The 23478-nt window shown below is 47.9% G+C and overlaps 1 protein-coding gene across 1 annotated transcript in view; it reads right to left on the bottom strand.

Annotated features, from left to right (window-relative positions):
* LOC142566734 (protein GPR107) overlaps nt 1-23478 on the bottom strand; it is a 156267-nt gene that overhangs the window by 55928 nt on the left and 76861 nt on the right. The window contains exons 7-10 of the mRNA XM_075677603.1: nt 23365-23472; nt 18209-18342; nt 15963-16038; nt 13171-13244 (exon numbers count right to left, since the gene is read on the bottom strand). Coding sequence (XP_075533718.1) covers nt 13171-13244; nt 15963-16038; nt 18209-18342; nt 23365-23472 — 392 coding nt within the window. The remainder of the gene's footprint in view (nt 1-13170; nt 13245-15962; nt 16039-18208; nt 18343-23364; nt 23473-23478) is intronic.

Raw genomic sequence — 23478 nt, 5'->3', positions numbered from 1 at the left:
TGCAAAGCCGTGCGAATTATTGGGCATGTTAGAAAAATTGGGTGTCTGGAAAATCGGTGATAACCTACTCTGGCAATACCTCGTGCCGATGACCCGGCGTCAATGACGATTCATTGTAATTCCTGTTACTGGAGCCACCATCAACTTGACTTTCGTTCCCTTTCAATTAAGTTACAGCTACTTTTCCCTGAAAAAAGCACAAATTCCCTGCGTTTTCCCTGAGTATTTCCAGACTATTCAAATTCCCTGAGAATTCTCGGTTTTCCTGGTTCGTAGACACCCTGTGTATAGCATACCACTACAGTAGTTTCATTGGCTTGCAAAGCCTATACTAAAGAGCCAACCACATGCACGTAATATTGAAGCGACGCAATGGACGGACCTTACTATGCCGTCGCCTTTTGCTGTGGGACTGTTATATACAGTAGAACCTTATTGATATGATCTCGTTTCGTACGACTTCCCAACGCCAACGTTCATGATTGCAAACACAGAAAACAACCTAATACAGTTACGCTTTTTGGGTGGTTGATACGTGCCCAGAAAACAGGATTTTTGGGCACTAACGTTCAGTACCTCGCCAAACTGTGATCGCATGATACATTTTCCCGTAACTAGATCCAATTTAAACAAGAAAACATGCAAGGCGCATGCAATCAATAACAGCTGCTGCTCACCGCAGCAGCTTCCCCGTAGTACCCACATGCCATGGTGGCATAGTGGCTATGGTCCTACGCTGCTAAGCCTGAGGGTGCAAGATCAAATCCCGGCTGCGGCAGTCACATTTCAATGTGGGTAAAAAACACTCGTGCACCGTACACTGGAAGCATGCTAAAAAACTCTAGGTTGTCAAAATTATTTTGGAGTCCCCCAATACGGCATGCCTCATAATCATACAGTGGATTTGGCACATAAAACCCTAGAATTTCATTTTAATTGCGACACCAATTATACGGACACTCAGGTGCATTTCTGAAGTCATTGTGATGTTCCATATAAAGTGCAAATGCAATAACACCGTGGCCACATCCATATGCTGTACGTGCAAGTGAAAGCGTACGAGGGTGAACTGATGATGGTGGCTTGATCTCGCGTGCACAAGAGAGAAAGGTGGGGAGGAAGCACGTCATCATCCACTGTGTGCAAGACACAGTGGGAGGGGTGGGGGGTTGAAGGGTGTTCTATTTCGGCAGCAACTGCTTATGGGACGGCTAAGCGCGGGCCTTATCCTGGAAGCGATCTGCGATGAGTAGAGTCAGCCACATGGGTCCTATCTTGAGAGCGACCTGAAATGAGTACAGAGTCTAGGCGCACCAAAAGCTCACAGCTTCATCATGCTTCGTGTGCGCTGTGTTCTCGCCGCTTAGTTCGCATTGAAGCAAGAGGCAGCATGAAGGTCAATTCGATCGCTGCTGCTGCCACTCTTCCTCACACCAGCGTTACGACAGCGGGTGTCCGGGGCTCATCAAGCAAAATGTGTTTATGTTTGCCTGTACGCACGTCACATCATGCTTGTTAATTTAGTTAGTAAGCGAATTTTTAGGTGTTTATGCAGTCGATACAACTACACACACACACACACACATACACACACGCACACACACGCGCACGCACGCACACACACACACACACACACACACACACACAAATTATCCTTCTTCGTAGAGCTCTCAACTAATTTGCTATTGCAATGGTGCTTCGTCTTCCAGGCGAAACTGTGATTTCTTTTTTAGTACTCCCCCATTCGTGTCACGTAAGAATGCCGGCGTGCACTAAGTTGCTTATATGCACCGTGCACGCCGATGAACGCGCCACTGGTGGCGGCCTTGCGTAGAACACGCGGGAGAGGAGCCCGGCGCGCGCCGTAGTTTGTTGTGTCGTTGATCGTGCTTCTCTGTCTTATTCACGTTTTCAGAGCAAGATAGGCTTCAGATGAAGCAGATAAGCTTCAGGGAATGTCGAAGAAGAATTGTTACAGGGTGGGGGCTCAAATACCGGTGAAAACGTGCCAGCGATATGGTTTTAATCATTCCCGACAAAGCCTCATCAGCGGGAGCAACGGCAGCAAAAATGCATCGTCGCTTCGAAGGGAAATTTCTTGTTATCATCCTTTCCTTTGTCTCCTCGGTGTTTTCTTCCACTCGATCATAGTTAGACACGTGAGCAACGAAGTTCGTCTGCAGTGCAGCATGAGGTTTAAAGGCATTTCGCTAAAGTTCGGAATGCTGTTTGCCACTTATATTGTTTTCCGCTTCTTTACCGCATTGCGCTAGCTAGGCAGCACGACTGCACGAACGCATTGCGTTGTATGTTAAAGCTACTGAAGTTTGCAAGAACTGAAATTGTTGGTTTCATGTGGCGTGGTAAATCCTCGCACCAGCTGTCGCGCACTTCAAGTTTTTACATCTATTTTATGCGTGGCTTTGCACATGTTTAACTGTTGCTAATCGCTCCATGCATCACTCTTGTCGATTCTTTTGAGCTGCGAAGTTTTCACCCTGCCTTGTTTGTAAAGAGTATAAATCACGCTGTGTCTTATCGGAATGATACAAAGGAAGTGCTTCTTTAACAGCTTTATTCTTTTCGCCTGAGGGCATCTTAGATATTGTTTGCGTTTTTGGAAATGTGTTTAGAAAATAGGTAGTTCAGGGCGAGAATTGCTAATAGCTGCTGCATATGGTATTTTTGTTCCATTTCTCGCTGAAAAGTTCGCGTCCCGTTTGGGAAGTCATCATACCTCGATGCTGCCTGGGCAAACTTAACACGCCGAGTGATTTGTTTCTTTCACAACGTAGTCCCTTCTTGCATGTGAGTTTTGCACTCAACTGAACTCTTTCTTATACTTACGCTGCAGACGACTAAACAGGGCTTTGCCGCCAGCGCTCATCTACTTTGACTGGCGCTGCTCTGCCTTTAAATATATCATGTGGCACCTCTCTCTAGTAATATAAAAAAGTACTGAAAAGTCAGTCAGTCTTTAGCTTTGTACGTTTCCAAGGAGCTCCCTTGGGGAATTTAACATTGCACAAACTGCAGCGGGAACGGTAGTTCATCGGTGTATGCAGCAGAATCGCATCGTCGGTACAGCACTAACACGCGCTTTTATTAACCCGTGTGACTTCGTTGGCTAGTGTACGCGTTTCCATCAATAAATTGGCAATCACTCTTCTTGAGGTGACTTCGACTGCACTTATTCGGCGATGTCACATGTATTCATCGGCAGAAAAATCACAACGGCATATGCAGAGATTGCACCGTGCGGATTTCTTTGATATAAGTCTGCACTAACGACGGGTGCTTATTATTCAGGTACAGAAGCAGCATTGCGGCAAGGGTAGAATAAAAAAAAAACACCGTGAGATCACATCACTCAACAAAATTTATCGGCTAGTGAACATGAGCTCCACGTCATGTAAATGGGGTTCATGGCGTTTGTCTGCGGGACACACCTTGCACGTATGTGGACTATGTTGTCCCAAACACCGGTAACATCGTGTTCATACCCACTCGCACAGAGGCCAGCATCTTCCCTACAGCTATCACTGCAGAAGAAGCAGCCTGGCACCTGAACAAAGGAGAAATCACAGCCGCGAACTTCATCCATCCTTGCTGCAAAGGGTTGCCGTCTGCTACTGCTCTCGCGTGTACTGTTGGAAGCGTCCACTAGGTGGCTTTCAGTGGCGCTTTTATAGGTGGTGCACGAGGCGTATACCGGTACCAGCAAACCTCCTTGCGATTTGTCACACGCCACATTCACAGTTATCGCCGCTATTAGATCTTGCCGTTGAGTGCAGGAGTTGGCAGACGTTGAGGAGGATTTTGAGAACTGAAGGTTTATTTACATTATTTACAGTAATAACAGAAAGTAACGAACAGTCATAAAGTCATCGATGGCCGGCAGCAAATCGGACGCTGCAGCCCGTGGCAAGAAGGAAAAAATACTCTTCTCCCTGTCTCTCGCTTTTAACCCCTTGAGTCTCTCGGGGTCACGTCATTTTCAGCCAATCGTCGAGCCAGCTCAAGTGTTGTCATTTTCCTCCAATGGTAGGCGCCCAGTGCAAATGCCGTCACATTCAGCCAATAAGGGCGCCCCAAGGTCTCCATTGTCCGAGGGTTGACTTGCCTCCGGCGTTGCCTCCTTGCCTAGAAGCGTTCAGCTAGAGGAGACAGGTTGTTCTTGAACGACCTACCAGAGCCACAAAACAGCTTTGCTTGGGACCAAGATCAACTACCTGGAACCATGCCAGCCTCATGTTGCACTTTCGGGAAGAGCCAAGCAGGGGGGGAGACACTAGCTCGACGTGCGGTGCATGAGGTGGGGAGTTGCCAACCTGTTTGATGGGTCCGGTAACGTGGTAGACGTGCCCCGGCGCACCATAATTGGAATGTGACAGTGATTGGATGTGGTCAGGGAACTTGAGTGATGCCAGGAAAAGGGTCCGTATCCAACACCGCCAACCCTACTGTGATAAGCATCTTCACCTATCTGTGTCACAGCGTGCATGGCTTAGAGCCATTGGAAGCAAATTGCACGCTTTTAAAAAGTGACAACCCAAATGTGCCACCGTTCCCTGCTGCAGACAGCGCGAAGTGAGCGTCATTTTTTGCTCTGGCGGCACCATATTCTGGCGAAGCCCAGCAGATCAATTTAGTTTCAGAAACAAGTGTTTCCGAAACGCGTGTCTCCGCCCACTCGGGCTTCACTAGCTCGGCATGCGTGGGTGTCTTTGTAACAAGCAGGTGCCATCCCCTCGGGCATAATCTTCATTGGCCCGCTAGGCTCGGTGGTCTGTCAGGCTCGGTAGGCAACATTAGTCACCACACCAATAAACACCGGTGAGCACAGCTGCTCAATGGTCAGTCATCATTCATCACCACCACGCTGCGGAGCGTCCTCTAACGGAGGGTGCCTCGAGCCCTCCCTCATTCACAAACCTGGGCGGATCGCGACACTGGCGACGAGTACCTATGGACCGTCCCACGCCGCCGCAAGTGGGGAAACACCGCCCCCCATTGCTGCCACCATGCCGCTGTACAGAAGGCTCGATCCGTTCGAGGGATATGGGTCCGCCTGGCCAGTTTACGAGGAACAAGTCCACATGTTCTTCTGGGCAAACGACACACCCGATGCCAAACAGAGGGACATTTTCCTGGCCAGCTACGAGACCCCCGTCTTCAGTCTCCTGCTCGACCTACTCAAGCCAGCCACATCGCATGTTAAGACGCTGGGCGAGCTGCTCGCCATACTGCACTTGCATTTCAACCCAGTACGGTCCACACTAATTGAGCGTTTCCGCTTCAACAACCGGAGCCGCCGGGAAGGAGAGACTTTTGGGCAGTTCGTCGCTGCTCTACGAGGGTTAGCGAGTGCCTGTGCCTTTGGGGACCAACTGGACTCACTGCTCCGGGATCGTTTTGTCTGCGGCGTCAACAACCCCGCCACGCTGACGCGACTCCTGGAGCATCCCGACCCCTCGCTGGACGACGCCGTTAAGGCAACACTGCTGGCAATGGAAGCTGCCGCCAAAGATGCCGGCGAGATTGCCCATGCGACTGGCTCACCGTCGGAGGAAGTGGCGGTCAACAAGTTAACGACAAAGGACAGTACCTGCAGTCGCTCTGGTGGTGCCCACTCCCCCGCACAGTGCCAGTTCTCTCAAGCACAATGCTTCACGTGCGGGAAAACTGGGCACCTGGCACGGGTATGCCGAAGGGGGAGGACAAACAGCAAACAGCAGCAGCAGCCTGGTTCACACCCAGCTACCACACAAGCCCACAATCAGGGTGGCTGTCACAAGGGTATGCAGCGGGGGCGTGCGGCAGCAGGCTCAAGCTTGTCCGCGGCCAGGCTCCACATCGTGGCCAACGACCCGCCTATTTTCGACATGTGGCACACAGGCCTTGTGCCGTCGTATGAACCGCCGTACATGCTGACCATTGAAATCTGCGGGCACCCCATTTCCATGGAGCTGGACACAGGGGCCAGCTTGTCTGTCATGGCCGGGAAACGGTTCAAGCGAACCTTCCCAGGCGTGTCCATCGAGGCTTCGTGCGTGAGGCTACTCCGGGCAGCTCTCCCAGGTCCCAGGTCAGGCACAGGTCAGCGTTCGCTTTGGCGACAGGGAGGCAACCCGTCCCTTTTACTTAACCAAGGGGTTGTCGCCGACGCTGCTTGGCTGAAACTGGATTCATGCACTGGGCGTTCGTCTGTCAGAGTACCAGGGAGCCAGCCTGCATGTGGTGAAAGACATCCCTAACCTCCTGACCGAGTTCAAGTCCCTGTTGCAGCCAGGGGTGGGCACATTCACCGGCACGACGGCTGGCATCTATGTACCTAAGGGAGCCCAGCCTCGTTTTTTCAAGCCTCGCCCACTGCCATTCGCCCTGAAGGATGGGGTGACCCAGGAGCTGCAGCGGTTGCAGCGAGATGGCGCCCTAGTGCCCGTCAAGCCGTCTGAATGGGCCGCTCCCATTGTACCAGTCCTCAAGCAAGACGGCAGTGTCAGGATCTGCGGAGATTTCAAGGTTACAATCAACCCTATAGCTATTGTCGAGAAGTACCCGTTGCCCTGGATTGAAGATCTCTGGTCAGCGTTGTCCGGTGGACAGAAGTTCACCAAGCACAACCTCGGAGATGCTTACCAGCAGTTGGTGCTCCAGGATGCCTCCCGGAAGTATGTCACAATATCGACAACTTTGGGGCTCTACCAGTACATGTGCTTACCGTTTGGCATGGCATCAGCCCCGGTCATATTTCAGAGGGAGATGGACAACCTCTTCAGGGGCATGAGGCACGTGGCGGTATATTTGAATGACATCCTGGTTACTGGCAGCGATGACGGGGACCACCTGCAAAACCTGCACAATGTCCTGGCCCGGCTGCAGGACGCCGGTCTCAAGCTCAAGCTGGAAAAGTGCGTTTTCCTGGCCTCCAGTGTTGAGTACTTGGGACATGTCATTTCCCAGGCTGGCCTAGCCTCAGCTCCCCGCAAAGTTGATGCTGTGCTCAAGGCGCCTAAGCCCCAGAACAAAAAGGAGCTTCAGAGCTACCTCGGCCTCATCAACTTCTACAGGAATTTCCTGCCGAACCTGTCGGATCATCTACAGCCACTCCATCTGCTTTGAGATGGTCAGCAATGGGTCTGGAAGAAGGAGCAGGACCGGGCCTTCCAGCGCAGCAAGAAGATAATCACAAAGTCTCCAGTGCTGGTACACTTCGATCATGCCAAGCCTGTCGTCCTAACCATAGATGCGTCGCCGTACGGCGTGGGAGCCGTCCTGGCACACCGGGACAAGGATGGCCAGGAACGCCCTGTGTCGTTTGCTTCTCGTCGGCTTCATGCTGCAGAGCAACGCTACAGCCAGCTGGACAAGGAAGGCTTGGCCCTCATCTTCGGTGTACAACGCTTCCACCAGTATCTGTGGGGCCGGAAGTTCGAGGCGGTCACGGACCACAAGCCGTTGTTGGGGCTGCTGGGGCCTGACAAGGCAGTTCCTGTGCAGGCATCACCTCGACTGGTACGCTGGGCCTTGAGGCTGGCGGCTTACAGTTACCAGCTGGTTTATCGTCCGGGAAAGGACCAGGGACCTGCTGATGCCCTGAGAGGTGCCTGATGCCATTCCAGAACCTGCGGAAGTGTTCATGCTGGAGCACGCGTACCCGGAGGTACTCTCCAGATATGCAGTATCGCAAGCGACCAGCCGGGACCCAGTCCTGTCTCAGGTGGTCAAGGCGGTGTCCCGTGGGGAGAAATTGGTTCAGCAGGCCTATAGCCACAAGGCCGCTGAACTGAGCTTGCCGCAGAGCTGCCTACTGTGGGGTTCCAGGGTGGTGATCCCACAAAGTCTCTGGTCCAGGGTCCTGCAGTTGCTGCACGCGGGTCATCCTTTAGTGGAAAAGACGAAGATGGTGGCCCGGTCCCACGTTTGGTGGCCTGGCCTGGACCAGGACATCGCTCACATGGTGCAGAGCTGCCAAATCTGCCAGGAGCATCAGCGGGCCTCACGTCATGTGGAAATCACCCCCTGGCTGTTCCCACAGAGACCCTGATCCCGGCTGCATGTGGATTTTGGGGGCCCTTCAAGGGCCATTACTTCCTGGTGGTGGTGGACGCCTTTTCGAAGTGGGTGGAGGTTCTATCTGTCACCACTCCATCAGCAGGCGCGACCAATGCAGTGCTACGACAGGTCTTCGTCGCCCAGGGGTTGCCGGACGTTATCGTGTCCAACAATGGTCCTGCTTTTGCCAGCACAGAGTACCTGGCCTGGCTGACGAAGAATGGAATCCGCCGGATGATGGTTCCACCATACCACCCTGCTTCAAACGGTGCAACCGAGCGGGTGATGCAAACCATCAAGGACAAGCTCAAGAAGAGCCAGACGGGATTTCCGGACGCAGATTGCCCGTATACTGTTCCAGTACCGGACCACACCCCACGATGTCACTGGCCATGCCCCCTGTGAGCTCCTGCTGGGTTGGATGGTCAAGACACCCTTGGACGTCTTGCATTCTGACCTCCGATCCACAGTGCTCATGAAGCAACTGAAACAGAAGCTGGCTGCTGACCGAGGGTGCCGTCCCGGGCCTTTGCCAGAGTTTGGAGCTCCAGTTTTTGCCAGGAACTTCCGTCCTGTCCCACCCTGTTCCGCCGGACAGTTGGTGGCTCCTGTCAGCACCTCATCGCTGCTCGTCCGCATGCCAGACGGGACCACGTGGCATAGACACGCCGACCAGGTTAGGCCTCGCCTCGGGATCTGGCCAGCACCCTTGACTGCCACTTCAGAGTTCCAGCCCGCAGGAGGACTAGCGGCAACACCACTCACTTCCAGTGGAGCACCACCCACCTCGGAGGCGGCAAGTGTTGCCAGTGGTGCGGCGCCCGCTGGGCCGGTGTCAAGTCCGGCACCACTCACAAGGCCGACCACTGCGGCCCCTCCGGATGGAGCGAGGCTGACTCAGGCAGCACACGGCCTGTCAACACCGGTGTCCAGGTGAAGTACTCGACTGCGGAGGCTGCCAGACCATTACTCGCCTGGATAGCAGGCACCGTCGACTTGGCTGGGACGGCGGCAGAGCCTTATGCTGGGAACATGGACGTTTCTTTATTTAACAAACAAACCGGGAGTAAGGGGGTGTAACAAGCATGTGACGCACCCTCGGGCATAATCTTCATTGGCCCGCCAGGCTCGGTAGTCTGTCAGGCTCGGTAGGCAACATTGGTCACCGCACCAATAAACACTGGCGAGCGCAGCTGCATGGCGGTCAGTCATCGTTCATCATCACCCCGCTGTGGAGTGTCTGTCTAACAGAGAGTGCCTCGAGCCCTCCCTCATTCACGAACCCGGGCGGATCGTGACAGTCTTGTGCCGCAACAATTTGCGCCGAGTGAGCATGTCAAAACTTACCACCAAGACTCCTGACCAAGGCCGAATTTGAGGAGTGCAAACGTAAGCTTGCTGAAGCTGGAAGAACGACAATGTGCCACTTGAGCCTGACCAAGTTGGCGCATGTCAGCGTCTCGTGTCACAATATTTCACGTTACGTAGATGTCATTGAGTCTGACATTTTTTTAGTGACTTAGGATTGTACGTTTTCTCGTTTAGTACACTTGTATAAACGGGGCAAGGATGCGTGCCACCAGTGAACAGTAACAGTAATTATTTTAACCAGATGTTTTACGTTGCACACACATTAAAATTGGCAGAAATCAGTGTACTTGGAGGGTTTAAAGGGACACTAAAGGCAAATACTAAGTCGACACGGATTATTAAAATACCAATCCAGAAACCTCGCAGCGCTTATTTGGCGTCAAGAAAAGACATGGTTTACGAGAAAACTGCATCAAAAGGGTACGCATACCTTTAGCACAATTCAAATCGCCAGCCCCCGAGTGGGGAGTGGTGGCGTTGCATACGCCATCACCACCATTTACTGCCATCGGTGAGTAAAATGGCACCCGACAGACGGCACTATGGTTTCCTGCGCAAAATGCAAACGCGCAGACATGGATAAACTGAGCCAAGACAGAGCATTGGATCCGTCGCTGCAGCTGCTCTGGGTCAAGTGGCGTGGACCGCTCGTCAATTCCGCGACATCACATGGATGTGGCATTTTCTGCAACTTGCAGTTTGTGGGAGGCTCGCAAGCCAGCAAAACCAGAGCAGCACTATGTGATAATGAAATTAATGTAACACAAAAGAGTGGGTGGCACAGAGTGGAAACAATGAAAACTTTCGACTGCCAGCATCGTTCAAGCGTAACGTCAAGTTCCTTTTTTTCTAAAGATCGAACAGCACTGGAGAAGTAGGATTTTCTTTCGTCTTATAATGCAATACAATGATCCTTTTTTATGAGTGGTGGAATACTAGTGAAAGAATTATAATGAGGAATGCCTTCGTCTTCAGGCTAGTAATTGAATGTCCCAGGGGAGTCTCTAATCGTGTCCTGCATTTACCTCATTTATCGATTACTAAAGCCCTGTTCGCAATAACGTTGGTGCTGTAGACATTCTCAAGCACCAATCTATCACGTTAGCTTGACTTAACATCTGCCTTTATTGTCTCTTTATCAACAACAGTAAAATTGACATTTATAGGCAGAGTAGCTGGTGTTCAGGTTGGTGCTGAAGAAACAACACTAAACGATACAATGTAAGGAAAGCAAACAACTGAGCACAGTAGTGGCAGTAGCGTTTTGACAAAACCGGTTTAGGCTTAAGAAGCGCGAGCTCTGCTTTCAGAGGAGGGATGGCGATGCAGGCTGCAGAGCGTGGCATTTGTCTTCACTGCACAACAAAGGTCAGGCTGCCTTTCCCATATAATCTGTGACCTGTGCTTGCTCAGGAACCTTCTCACTCTTGGACTGTTAATGGCCTTAGGATCAAATGCAGACTTTTGCAGAGCTGCCCCTTGAGCCTTCACAGTGAAGTAGATACATTGAAGGTAACACAAACCAATTATTGTTTCATTCCCATGGCACTGCATACTGGCATTATTTATCTGCACTCACACAGTAAATCACAATTTTCCCCCACAGCCCACGTGGCTACATAGCAGAAAGAATTCAAACATGGGCAAAGAGATGACATGCCATTCATTGACTTGAACTGTCAAGACTGTAACAGCAAAGATTATCTTGCCACCTCAAACTGGCACTCTCGCATGAAGATCCACTGGCAGCCGTAGTCACCACAGCGGCAATGCTAAGCCTAAAATCTTGAACGTTCACTACCAAGCTTGTTGATGTTCAGTGCCGTGTTTTTCATCAAAACAATTCGCCGCTCTTAACAACGGCGCCGATTCCACCTTCATAATCTTCGCCAATGGCTTCGAAGCTCGGAAAGCACAGCGCGTTGCACAATGCCGGTTCCCGAAAGTCAGCTTCGCCTCAATACAGCAATGTTACGCGGTGAAGCATACCAGAAGTGCAAAGGGGTAATTGTCATCGGACATGGTACGTTCTGGAAGTCTCACATGGTAGTCTCACATGGTCTCACATGGTAGACATGGTAGTCTTCCTTCACAGTACAAGCACTGAAACGCCTAATAATGTGCACTGACAAGCCTTCAGCGCTAATTAAGACGTGCCTATAGCGATTTGAGCCCTTGGGGGCAGTAAAAGGCATGTATTCAATTTTTTGGACTGCCCAATTTTTCGGAAGTTCTCGCGACACCAAGCGAGTCCGAAAAATCGCACATTGACTGTACAGTGTTCTCTTATTTCAGCCTAGCGGAAAAATTGTTTCCAGAGTCTAGTTGTATGCCATGCTTTATTGAAAATAATTATTTGAACTTTCATGACGGTTGAGGCTGTGGGATTCGCTCGCCGCGATGTGCGTCGTCATGAAGGGCAGATATCATGCATGCGACCTAGACTCAGCAACGCTGTCAGTTTCAGCTGCATTCCGCAAATTCAATTCAGAGCTTTTAGACTTTATTTCCATATACAAGCTTTTACTGTCCCCACCAGTTGCCGCGGCTGGTCACCCGTAAACTCGAGCTCCTCTTCGTGTGTACTGCCCTCTATTTAGGCCGTGAGCGTAATCTCCATTTAATTGCGTACGGGCATGAACATATCAAGCGTGATCTTGCAACGGCATGCCGCCCGACACCACCACTGGCTAAACTAGGCCTAACAGCGCTGCCTCGTTGGTAGCTGGCGACCAATGTTGTGGTTTGGTGCCAAGTATGGCATTTGGAAAGCGGAGGAACCACCCCGAGAACGAAAATGAGGGCACGGGTGACATGTGCAACGTTCGAATGGCGGTAACTCAGATCGTGGCTGCAATGTTTTCGACAGCATGCATGCGAACAAGTCCAAGAAATCGAACGAGGCACCGTAGGTGCATGAAATTTCAGTCATTGTTTAACATTAGTTTTATGAAGTTGGTGGCAGTGCTGCAAGAAACTCTGAACAAATGAGCAGGTTTGAAAAATTAGTTGGCGATTTACTTTCCTCTATATGGTTTCTTTTTGTCTGTGTTGCTCTGTCGGCTTTGTGCGAAGACCACGAGTCTGCAGATGTTAAACCTTTCAATGTTTATAAATTTAAATGGATGCAAACATTCCGTCGCATGCTTCGATTCTGAGATAAGTGCAATTGCTTGGTCTACATGGTTTGCAAATGTAGCTGCAGCCTTTGAAAAATACTGTTTTGAATATAGTGCAATACCGCTTATAGTGTGAATATTCACGACTTTGGCAACTTGCGTTATAACTTCTGTATGCTGTGCTCCATTGAAATATATTATCGCCAACCAAATTTTGTGTTTACTTTGTTATATTCAATAATTCATCATATCCGTGTTCATTATATCAAGGTTAGCATTTTTTTCTAAAATATTTAGGCCCAAATTTAGAGATGTAGCCCTCACACAAGTACATATGGCAGGCATGTCATTTTTTTGCTGACAACTTTTCGACTGCAGTTGTGTTATCCACTATTTCGCTTCCTAGCCTTACTTTGCTGGTAGCAAATGAATTCTCAAATGCAGTAACATTTTTTTGGTCCTTGTAGGTCTAACGACAAAAACAACTAAAGAAAAGACATTCAACAGTAGTGGGCAACGTGTTCTTTAGCATTGGTTTCATCTTTTTACTCCACCCTCGCTTCCCCAGAAGTAATACAGCTACACTCTCTAGCATAACATCTTGCTGCATCATTGTACTCACAGGTGGGTGATATAGAAGAGCACAGCCCAGGCTTCGATAGGTGAGCCATCCTTCGAGATGAAGTGGTAGTTTATCTGCACCAGCAGAACAGATACCAAGGTTCAGAAGAAAGACAACAGCAACGCTAATTCACATTATAGCGATAGCTATGTTTTCTGTCTTAATAAACTCCTGTTAAGAGATGACTTCATGATTTAAGTCATTAGCGTGCTTCACGTGCATCTGGATGAAGAAAGCAGAGGTGGCCTTCCACACTAATGCTACCTCCAAAACCATTTCACACACAGTGACACATGCTTCGAGCTTCAAGTCAGAGTGGTTTTTCTTGTTACTGCTGCTTAAATAAAATAAAAGCCGAAAGGAGGACATCAGCATCCACATAGTCGAAATCCGCAATAACGAAATCCTGAGGTAACAAAATTTTCTGTAAAGGAATCCGCATATAGACCTACTCACGCAACACTAACAGTGTAAGCAAACTGTTCAAATGCATTAGTTGTGCCCTTAAATTGTGTAAACTGCAGCCACAGTGCCCTTGTGTGGCCACACACACTTTTGTTTACAAAAAAAATCAGAGGTGGAGCAGTTGCACCTGGCAACAGGCAACAGCAATGATGATGATTGTGGTTTATCCTTTGCAACGGGTGAGTACTGCGCAGTGTCCTGACCAGATAAATTAGAGAAAAAAAAGATAACACAAAATAAAGCAGAGGCGATATCGCAGTGGGCAAGTTTATATCCTGTGTGGGCTAACACAGCAGAATGCCTGTGTGGCAGGCTGATCCATAATCGCTGACGAGCCAAATCTACATCCACATGTGAAGACTCTGATGACACTTTGTGCTTTGTGTACCGCGCACATGATCACGTGCGCACAGTGTTGTCGGTGTGTGCAGTTGGTGCTAGATTGCGTCAGCTGTGTGTGTGCAGATTAGACTGTCTGCTTTGCCAGCCTGCCAAGGTGCCACCATCAACCAAAAGTGGAAATTTTTCACGCTATAATATAAGACTGCAATTATTGCCCAGAGTAGGAAAAAAGATGGTAGGAAGAACGGGCAGGAAGAAAACGGAGATCACTGACGAATTTGGAATTGCGTGCGGCTCGCTGTCTACAATTTTGAAAAACAAGGCTTCCATTCTCAGTGCGCTCGGAAATGGTGCGGAGAAATGTGTCTAGCCATGACTGCAAATTGTTTTAAGCACACCGGTTTCATTGCCACACAGCAAGCCTCATGCGCTGATCCACCAGCACCAGAGGACGATTTGGCCAAAGGTACACTCAGGGACAGTGCTGTCAGTGCAGTGCCGCCATTGCTGACCAAAGCATGGGACGAACCTTGTGCCATGGAAAATGAAGTTCCAGACAGCCTCAGCATGGCTCTGCATGAGGAGATGACCGACGCCGAGGATCACAAAGGACCAAAACATCAAGACAAACCCACGAGATGTGTTAGGTGCCTTCGACACAATTTGTTCATTTTTTGGCAAGCATGACGACACTGTGGCAAAGGACCACTTTTTGCAGTGTGAAGGCAGAGCTGTCAAATTGCTGCAAGGCAAGGCTCGACAAAGTAAGTTTACAGACTTAAAAATTCCTGCGAAAGTGAATTTTCTTGCTTTCCCCGGCGATTTCGTTATTGCGAGTTTCGACTGTATTTGCCACAAAGCCATGTGGACAAGAGGTCTCATTCGAGAGGTGTTGTCTGGGATATACAGTAGAGCCTCGTTCATATGAAAAAAAAAAAAATGAGCAAAAAAAAGTACTAACTGGGAAAAGGTATGATCTGAAGCAACTAAAGAATTTGATAGGCTCAACTGCAGTTGACCTCTACGTAATGCAAATCGTTGCGGCACGAGATGCTGATGCACGTTGAACTGGTGAGGCTCTGGCGGCCAAAGACACGTTTTGTTGGTTTTCTATTGTGCAGTGCTTTAGGATGAGAACGAGTCACAGAAAAGAAATCGAGCTGGTGGGCGACGCCGGATGGCACTGGAGTGAAACATGACGCTCACATCGCGCTGCCTGCAGTAGAAAACTGCAGCGCACTTGTGTTATCGTCTACTAAAAGTGTGCAGTACGCTTCCAACAGCACTACGCCCCACATGCAGCATGCAACGACCCGGGAGGGGGTTTGCTGGAACTGAAATAAGAAACAGAGTGCGCGCTGGTGCTTTCATACGGGTCGGGCGGCTACTGCTGTCAATTTTATGCGCCTCATGCCTTGTTTACACGAGATTCAGAGGCCGAAAAACACATCGTACGATCACAGTCTGCAGCAGGGAATGGCACTGCGTTTAGCTTATCACCTATTAAATGAAATGCAACACCTTTTACTATATATATTTATTTTCTGTGGTTTGCCAGTATGTGGAGAACTTACAAAGCTTTAAAAGAATCATGCTAGAACCCACAAACTTCTTGTTTCACTGTGACCTTCTGTTACAACATTTGGAAGTCAACACATGCATGGTACAGAATTTGGGGTACAGTAGGAACTGATATGAAGAATACCCAATTGGCTTTCCTGACTGTCAACAGCACTTGTTTTAAGGCAGAAAAGTTACTTGTAAAGTAGCAGTAAACAAGGTCCGAGGTAACAGAGGGTCAGAGTAATCACTGCTTGAGCACCTACTAGGTGCTCCCTTTCACAGTGGTACACCTTGTGGAGAAGAATCAGAGGCTGCACTACAAGCTGTAACAAATGGGTTATACCAAACATGACGGCAGCTATGCAGTTGCCATGTGTCGTGCATGCGGTGCCTTACATTTAGTGACTATAGAGGCAACTCACCCCATGCAGTAGCAGGGAGCATGACTTGACGAAGACAAGGAGACCCATTAGAAAGTGGATCTTGTAGGCTTCTTGCCTGCGAGTACAAGGAGAGATGCATGAGGAAAGGTAAACAACTTTAAAATTAAATTATGGGGTTTCACGTGCCAAAACCACCATCTGATTATGAGGCACGTCATAGTGAAGTACTCTGGAGTAATTTTGATCACCTGGGGTTCTTTAACGTGCACCTAAATCTAAGTAGACGGGTTGCATTTCGCCCCCATCGAAATGCGGCCGCCGCAGCCAGGATTCGATCCCGCGAGCTCGTGCTTAGCAACCCAACACCATAGCCGCTAAGCAACCACGGTGGGTAGTAAACAACTTTGCTTTTCTCAATTATGACATTTACTGATGCCAAGGAATGGCTGTACACAACAAGTCATTTCGTGTTTTGTCGCTTGAGTGTGCTGGTGTGTGTGAACCTAGTAGAGTTTTATGCCTGATCTCTTGAAAATTGTGGAGAAAAAAATTCACCGACATTTATGATACTCCCTAATGCGAAATTTGAGCACAGCAGTATGTCTGTTTTCATTTCGCGATATACTGGCTGGCACGAACAATCTGTCTCATGCGGCATGTTGCAAACAGAGTGAAATGTGGCGAGACTGCCTCGTTAATCAGGAGATTGCGAGAAGAAACGCGTGGATGCTGTGTGGGTGCGATTCATAGAAGCCGCTGCAGAAAACCTTTGCACATGCAGCACTTTGTTTCCATACAGATGGCACGCACTACTCTGGCACCATCTCGTAGCCATCATCGCCGCAAAGACCTTCTTGTGTGCAGCACTATGCTTTCCTTCTCATGCTTTTGCCACCCTTCTCCTCTGCTTTCCTCCTCATGCTTTCTTTGCTCTCGCCGCTTTTGTCATCCCCAGCTACGTGTTCAATCTCATCTTTCTCTGTGCTCATTCGCTCGGTTCAGAGGTAGGACGCTGACGCTTGCTGCAGGAATGGGCTCTAAAAGAAAAGTCCGGCTGGCCTCTCTTTACAATTACGCTGTGGGAGTGCAGTGAAGCTAAGAGCAGCCCATCTTGTTATTCTTGTTATGTTCTGTTATTCTTTGATCTATTGTTATTCTTGTTTTGTCTTGTTACGCCTTCTGTTATATCACCATGTTGTGTGAATGTATGCCTGCCATCACATGACCTTTCTTGCTCCCAGGCACCTCTGTCATGTGAATCAGCCCGTGGATTTATTGTCCTACTTATGCCATCTGCCATGACAATGACTGTGCGAAGTTACACGAAACTGTGCAGAATGTTCAGGCTGCACCATTATCGCAGTCTAGGTCAATGTACGTCAATTGCCCGAGGCAAAACTGAACGTCGGCTTTTCGAACGCATACGAGATAGCGACCCTGGTAAGCTTCGAAAATATTCGTGTCATGTCAAATATTCATACACTACTGGATAAAATGGCACTTGAACTGAATGTGAATATTTTTTAAACTTAAGTTCGAGTTATATTAAAAATTTTTAACATTTACACACCACTACCGAATATCAATTTACATATAAGAAACATGGCAAGCAAAAGAAGTAGTGACCGCCGATTTTAAAAGGGAAATAATACAAGTATTTTCTTTTGTCCTGAAGACGAGTATGCCCTCAGAAAAATTTCAAACCTAACACACCAAAACTTGAATTGGTTCCTGGTCCATATAATTTCCTGGTTTATACGCCCACACTAGAAAACGCAAAAATTTCTCAGATTTTCTTGGATAATACTTGTTTACTAACTTTTTCTCCTTTTCCACTGCAGCGATGTTAGCATTAACACATACCAGCATTGCAGAAAATGGAGTGGTAATATATGTTAACTGTAACACCAATGCATTTTGCCACAGATTTTGATGTATGTATTGAAACAGGTGCTATACACAAGATTTCTGCTAAATGGAGGCATGTCATTACTGCTTGCTTTCAATACTGCAATAGGGACCCGCAATCTAAAGTGATTAATATTAAAATGAATTAGTGATCTTTAGTTCGCTAGCATCACTCAGCAATTAGTCTGTCAAGTAGTGTCCACCCCTTCAAGTACATAATCCAGCTGATGTGACAATTGAGTCGCATACCACAGGAGATCTGCACAGGGTTATTTATTTTAATGGAAATAGACTTATTAAAGTCTGTTTTCATTAAAATCGAAAACCTGGTATATAATAAAAGCCCTCATGCCATAATGACCCTAAACAACACTTGCTTCCTCTGGCGGAGCAGGTAGATCCAGTAGCAGCCAACAGCAAAGAACACAACAGCCATGAGGAAGTAGACCTGTGGCAATGGGATCTCCCCAGCTGACAGGAAGCTGCCATCATTCCGCTCCGAGATGGACACCTGTTGGAAGGAAGTCACAGGTATGGAAAAAGGTTAAAGGAACACTATAAAAGAGAAGCACCCTTTGAAGTCCCTTGAACACTTGAAATCATGAGGCATTGAGCATAAGGAGTTGCATGCTTTTCTAGTACAATATCCTGGCCGTATTTTATCAGACTGACTGTTATTCCACCTTCTCCTGCTGCATTAGCTCTACACATATCTTGCAATGACCTTCTCATTGAGATTATAAATCATTATTATTTGGTCAACAGTTACGTATAAAAGCAATGAAAAAATATATACCAGAAAAATTTGGTATTGGTACTGGGAGGCATTCAGTGATACAGAGTATCACTGAATGATACTCTGTATCATTCAGTAATAGATAAGCTGCAACCAAACCTTCATCGGAGTGCATCGCTCTCACCTATGTAGCCCTAGTTTAGGCAAAGCACAACTGACGTAAGCCGAGAGACAGCGCTGTTTGACCATGCTCGTGCACCACGCTCGATTTGTTTGCAGCAGATGACACGCTGCAGGCACCGCTTGCTGTGCGAGCGGAGAGGAAGCGTAATCTAGCAGCACTTGTCCACTGGCCATGACTCATTATTTTGTTTGCCAATTGATGACGCCAAAAGTGAACGCGCTTTCTTCAGCTGTCGGTTGATGGCGCTGTAGGCAGCCGCCGCAGAGCACAGGCCACGTGCTCGCACGTTCCCTTTCATAAAAGACAGTGTACAGTACAGTCTACTGTTCAAGGGAACATCTACCAGTAGTAAAGTCAATATAACTCGAACATCTATTCTACTTTATTGGAAAGAAATGGCCGATATAATCAATGGCAGATACACTTATATGTAAGAGAAAGTCATCTATGGGGCCTTGCGCCATTTCCCAGCAATAATCGATGGCAGAAGACTAGCTGCATGTTCCCTACATACACATACATACGTACACATACAGTGGACCACACTGTATGTGTACATCTACGTGGACTATACCCCGCAACAGAAAAATTAAATAATAAATTCTGTGGTTGTAATTACCAAAGCCATGCATGATCTGATTAGGAGGCACGCCGTTGTCAGGGAGAACATCAGATAAATTTTGACCACCTAGGGTTTAATTTGCACCTAATGCACGGTACATGAACATTATTGCAGTACACCCGCCACCGAAATGTGGTCTCTGTGGCCAGGAATCAAACCCGTGACCTCATGCTTAACAGTTCAACAGCCGCCAAGTCAGTACGGCGGCAGCGGCAGCGGGGGAGAGGCGTAAATCGCTCATGATTGGAAGCCTCGCGAGAGCTTTCAAGTTTCCAGCGACTGAGACGCAAAGCTGAGATTCGGCAAAGCACGCGCTCCTCAAGGATGCGGGGAAGCCCGCGACTCCCATTGGTGACTGCGTGCAATGACATAGTGGTCTCCTGCAAATGCATGCAAATGCAGAAGTGTTGCAAATGATTACTGAATCCTCTTTTTCTCCCTATTTTTGTGCATCATACGAGGTTCGTAGTTTTTCTGGTGTCCTTGGTGAAAAAAGCAAGGCACTTTGTTTAAATTTGGGGAAAATTAAGGGCACCGTATGGGTAATGTGTAGGCAACATTCCTAATGGATGTGTTAAATGCACCTTTTTGCAAGATATTATGTATGCAAGTGGTTCGTAGCATTATAAGTCAGTTTTACGAGTGGCGTAAAACTTAGGATTGTTGTTCTGGCATATATAATTAGAGCTACAACCAACTTAAAATTTTGCAAACATAGTGGGAACGGTATGCTGAATTTGTGTGTGATATTAAATGCGTGTCGGTTAACTACAGCTTTTGCACCAAAAAAACAAAAGAAGTAGCAAGTGTTTGAAAGTGTCACTATGCTGTTACCAACTATGTTTCCAATGCGACCAGAGATCTTCACGTTTCAGAAGCTTTATACTTAGAAAGAATGAGCAGCATCTTAAGTGCAATCTGTCACAATGTTTTAACCTTTCTGGCTTATTCAGAAGCGTTACGAATAATTATTGAACTCTCACTGTTTTGAACTTTTTTTACATGTGATATACATGATAGGTTCGCCTAGTGCCCTCAGTGAACTAAACGAGGCTTCTTTGTTTGGCTACAATAAGGATCAGGTAATGGGTGATGCAGAAACAAAGTTCTAAGTGCATAGGTAATCGGGGCTTTGACAACACATTACGCATGCAAGCATTTTAGAGCATTAAGAGTGTCTAACGAGTGGGGCAGAATTTAGCCCACCACCCTGCAGAACTGTATATACAGATGCCACCAAGATCAAATTTTCTGAATGTGTGAAACACTATGGAAAATCTCTGTGCAAAGTTAAATGCAGCTGGATCAAACGCAGCCCTTGTAAAAAAAAAATCACCGCCCAGGCACTCCACACAGATCGTTAACCAGCGAAGCTGAAATGTGCGGCCCCGGTGTTTATCACTGGATTAATCCTGACAGTTCATTAAACGATGGCTTGGTAGGCTGCCGGATTCTCGGTACGCAGTGGCTGCTTACGCTCGGCTGCACGAGGCTGTTCTTGTGCCTGGGCTGCAGCATTGGCAGGGTCGAGTCGAACATTCTCAAATACAAATAAAAAGGAGATGCACACAGAAACAAATATTTTTGAATATGAGATATTTTTACCAATTGATAGCAAGCGCATTGGTATGAGGCCCGAACTTTGTCACAAGTGAGATGCTCTCTCAACAGCTGGTGTGTCAACCTCAACTGTCCTGACATACTCTCAGCCCGCACACAGTGCCTCAATGTTGCGTTTCACTGCTTTAAAGAGTTTATTTTGGTTTGTATGAGGGACACTTGCATCTCGGCATCAGCCAACACTTCGTTTTTTGAGCTCAAGCTCCTTGAAAGGAGCGGCGTCACACTTCCTTTCCCGTTCATTCCTCAATGCGTAGGTTTTTTCTGTTCTCGTCCTCTTTCCACCGCGTGTTCGCCCCACGGACCATTTGAAGCATCCTCTTCGTCAGTTGTACAGTCAACGTGCACATTCTTGGACTACCTAGGGTCCGCGAAAGCGTTCGCAAAATCGGGCAGTTCGAAGAAATTAATGTCTTTTACTGCCACTAAGGGCTCAAATCGCCACAGGCACATCCGAAAAGGCCTACCTGTGCACTTATTAGGCATATCGGTGCTCGTACTGTGACAGGAGATGGCAGGTGGATGCGTGTATAGTCAAAGAATAGATACTGCGTGGCGTGACAATTGGCCCTACCCACGCTTGTTATGTTTCACTGCAAGACTTTAACGTATGTTTCACCATGTAACATTTCCGTATTGAGGCGAAGCTGACTTTCAGGAACCGGCATTAGGTAACGCGCCGTGCTTTCCGAGCTTCGAAGCCAATCGTGAGGACCACAAAGATAGAGTCGGTGCCATTGCTTATAGAGGCAAATTCTTTCAATGAAAAACACGGCGCCGAACGGCAAGAAGCTTAACAGCGAACGTTGAAGCAGCTAGGCCTAGCGTTTACGGCAGCGGCGAGGTAATCAAAACGGCAGCAGTGGTGGCTTTGATACCTGCGGTCACAGCAAGAAGTCTGGAAAATCAGACGGTGAAGGGTTCTTGCGTCCAAAATTTCAGACATTCTTATACAATTACTCTATCGGGTACGCAGTGGTGCCGCAAAGCCGTCTGAATTATCGGGCCTCTGGAAAGTCGGTCGTTTTACTGTACACTGGCAACTCCTGCAGCCGACGATGCGGCGTCAAAAGACCTATTCGTTACTATCCCTCTTTATTACGCGAGCCAGCATTACCACGACTTTCGTACCCTTTCAATAGAATCACAGCTAATTTTCCCTGATGTAAGTGCAAATTCCCTGAGTTTTCCCTATTTCCAGAATATTCAAATTCCCTGAGAACTTCCGGTTTTCCCGGTTGGTAGACACCCTGTCAAGTGTCATAAGACATTCGTTGTTGGTCTCTCCAATGTCCTCGGAAAACTAATCAAGGCACCATCAAACATTTGGCGAAAATAAGGTACCCGTCAGAGTTAATGTAATGTAAAATTCAAATTCAATTAAGTGTGTGTGTGGAGAGAGAAAGAAAGCCAAATGGTTTGCGGTTTGCCCACCCACTCGAGAAACACTTGGTATGCCGCTGCTGCGAAGTGGAGAAATTTTAGTGGTGGAATGCTACAAAGCTGTCAGGTGTTTTGGGGCTGTGGAAAAGCGCGCCTGACCATGGAAGAGAAATTCATCCTGGGGGGGTATTCTGTAAGAGTCCACCTAGTAGACTGTCCATTTCGGCCGCTGCTGACTGGATGCAGCTGTATGAGCGAGGCGTATACAAGCGACCCTAGCCAATCAGGAATGGCTGAAATGAACACTCCACTAGATGGACTCTTACAGAATACCTTCCCTAAGCTGAGGATTACACCTAGGACCATTGCATGTCACCATTTCAGAATTTTTTTATTTTAAGCTTTAGTGTTTTGAGTTGTCGATTAATTCGGCTCTATACTAGTAGCATCAGCTAGCCTCCTAGTTAGCTCAGATGGCACAGCAACTACCCCCCCCCTCCCCACCAGGGGCAGCGGTCCAAGGTTTCACCAAGACTGAGACAAACTTTCTTACGCTGCAAAGTTTACCATTCAGGAAGACCAAACTCAGCAGCACATTCCACTAGTGTGCTGGATGGCAACTTCTTAAACTGAACTGTAGGATTTAATCCACCAAAAGTGCACAGTGGGTCATGAAGGTCACCGTAGCTTCTGGATTAGTTTTTAGCTCTTGAGCTTCTTTAACGTGCACCTAAATCAAGTACACGAAGATCTCATTTTTCCCTCATCAGAACACATCAGTTTCAAAATTTTCCAGCTAAACTAAATGTACTGAATTCCTGCCAAATATCTCCCAATAATTTGCGTTTTGCTTTTTTTGTTTGACACTCTGCAGCAATGAGGGAAGAATTAAGACTCTTACTTTCTGCATAAATGGTTCAAAGTCGCCAATTGCATTTCAGAAGTGAATACACACCGTGCAGAGAGCAGACGATGGAAGGAGACTCACCGAGAGATTTGCCGAATTGTTGAGGAATCCCAGCGAGCCAACCAGGCAGTTGTGGAAGTACAGGCTGTAGAGACCCTCGTGCACTTCCTTGTCAATGCTCACTCCAAACTGAAA

This window comes from Dermacentor variabilis, unplaced genomic scaffold (assembly GCF_050947875.1).
Source record: "Dermacentor variabilis isolate Ectoservices unplaced genomic scaffold, ASM5094787v1 scaffold_13, whole genome shotgun sequence".
NCBI lineage: Eukaryota > Metazoa > Arthropoda > Arachnida > Ixodida > Ixodidae > Dermacentor > Dermacentor variabilis.
The sequence above is the reverse complement of the archived record's forward strand: the minus strand, read 5'-3'. Positions and strand labels throughout refer to the sequence as shown.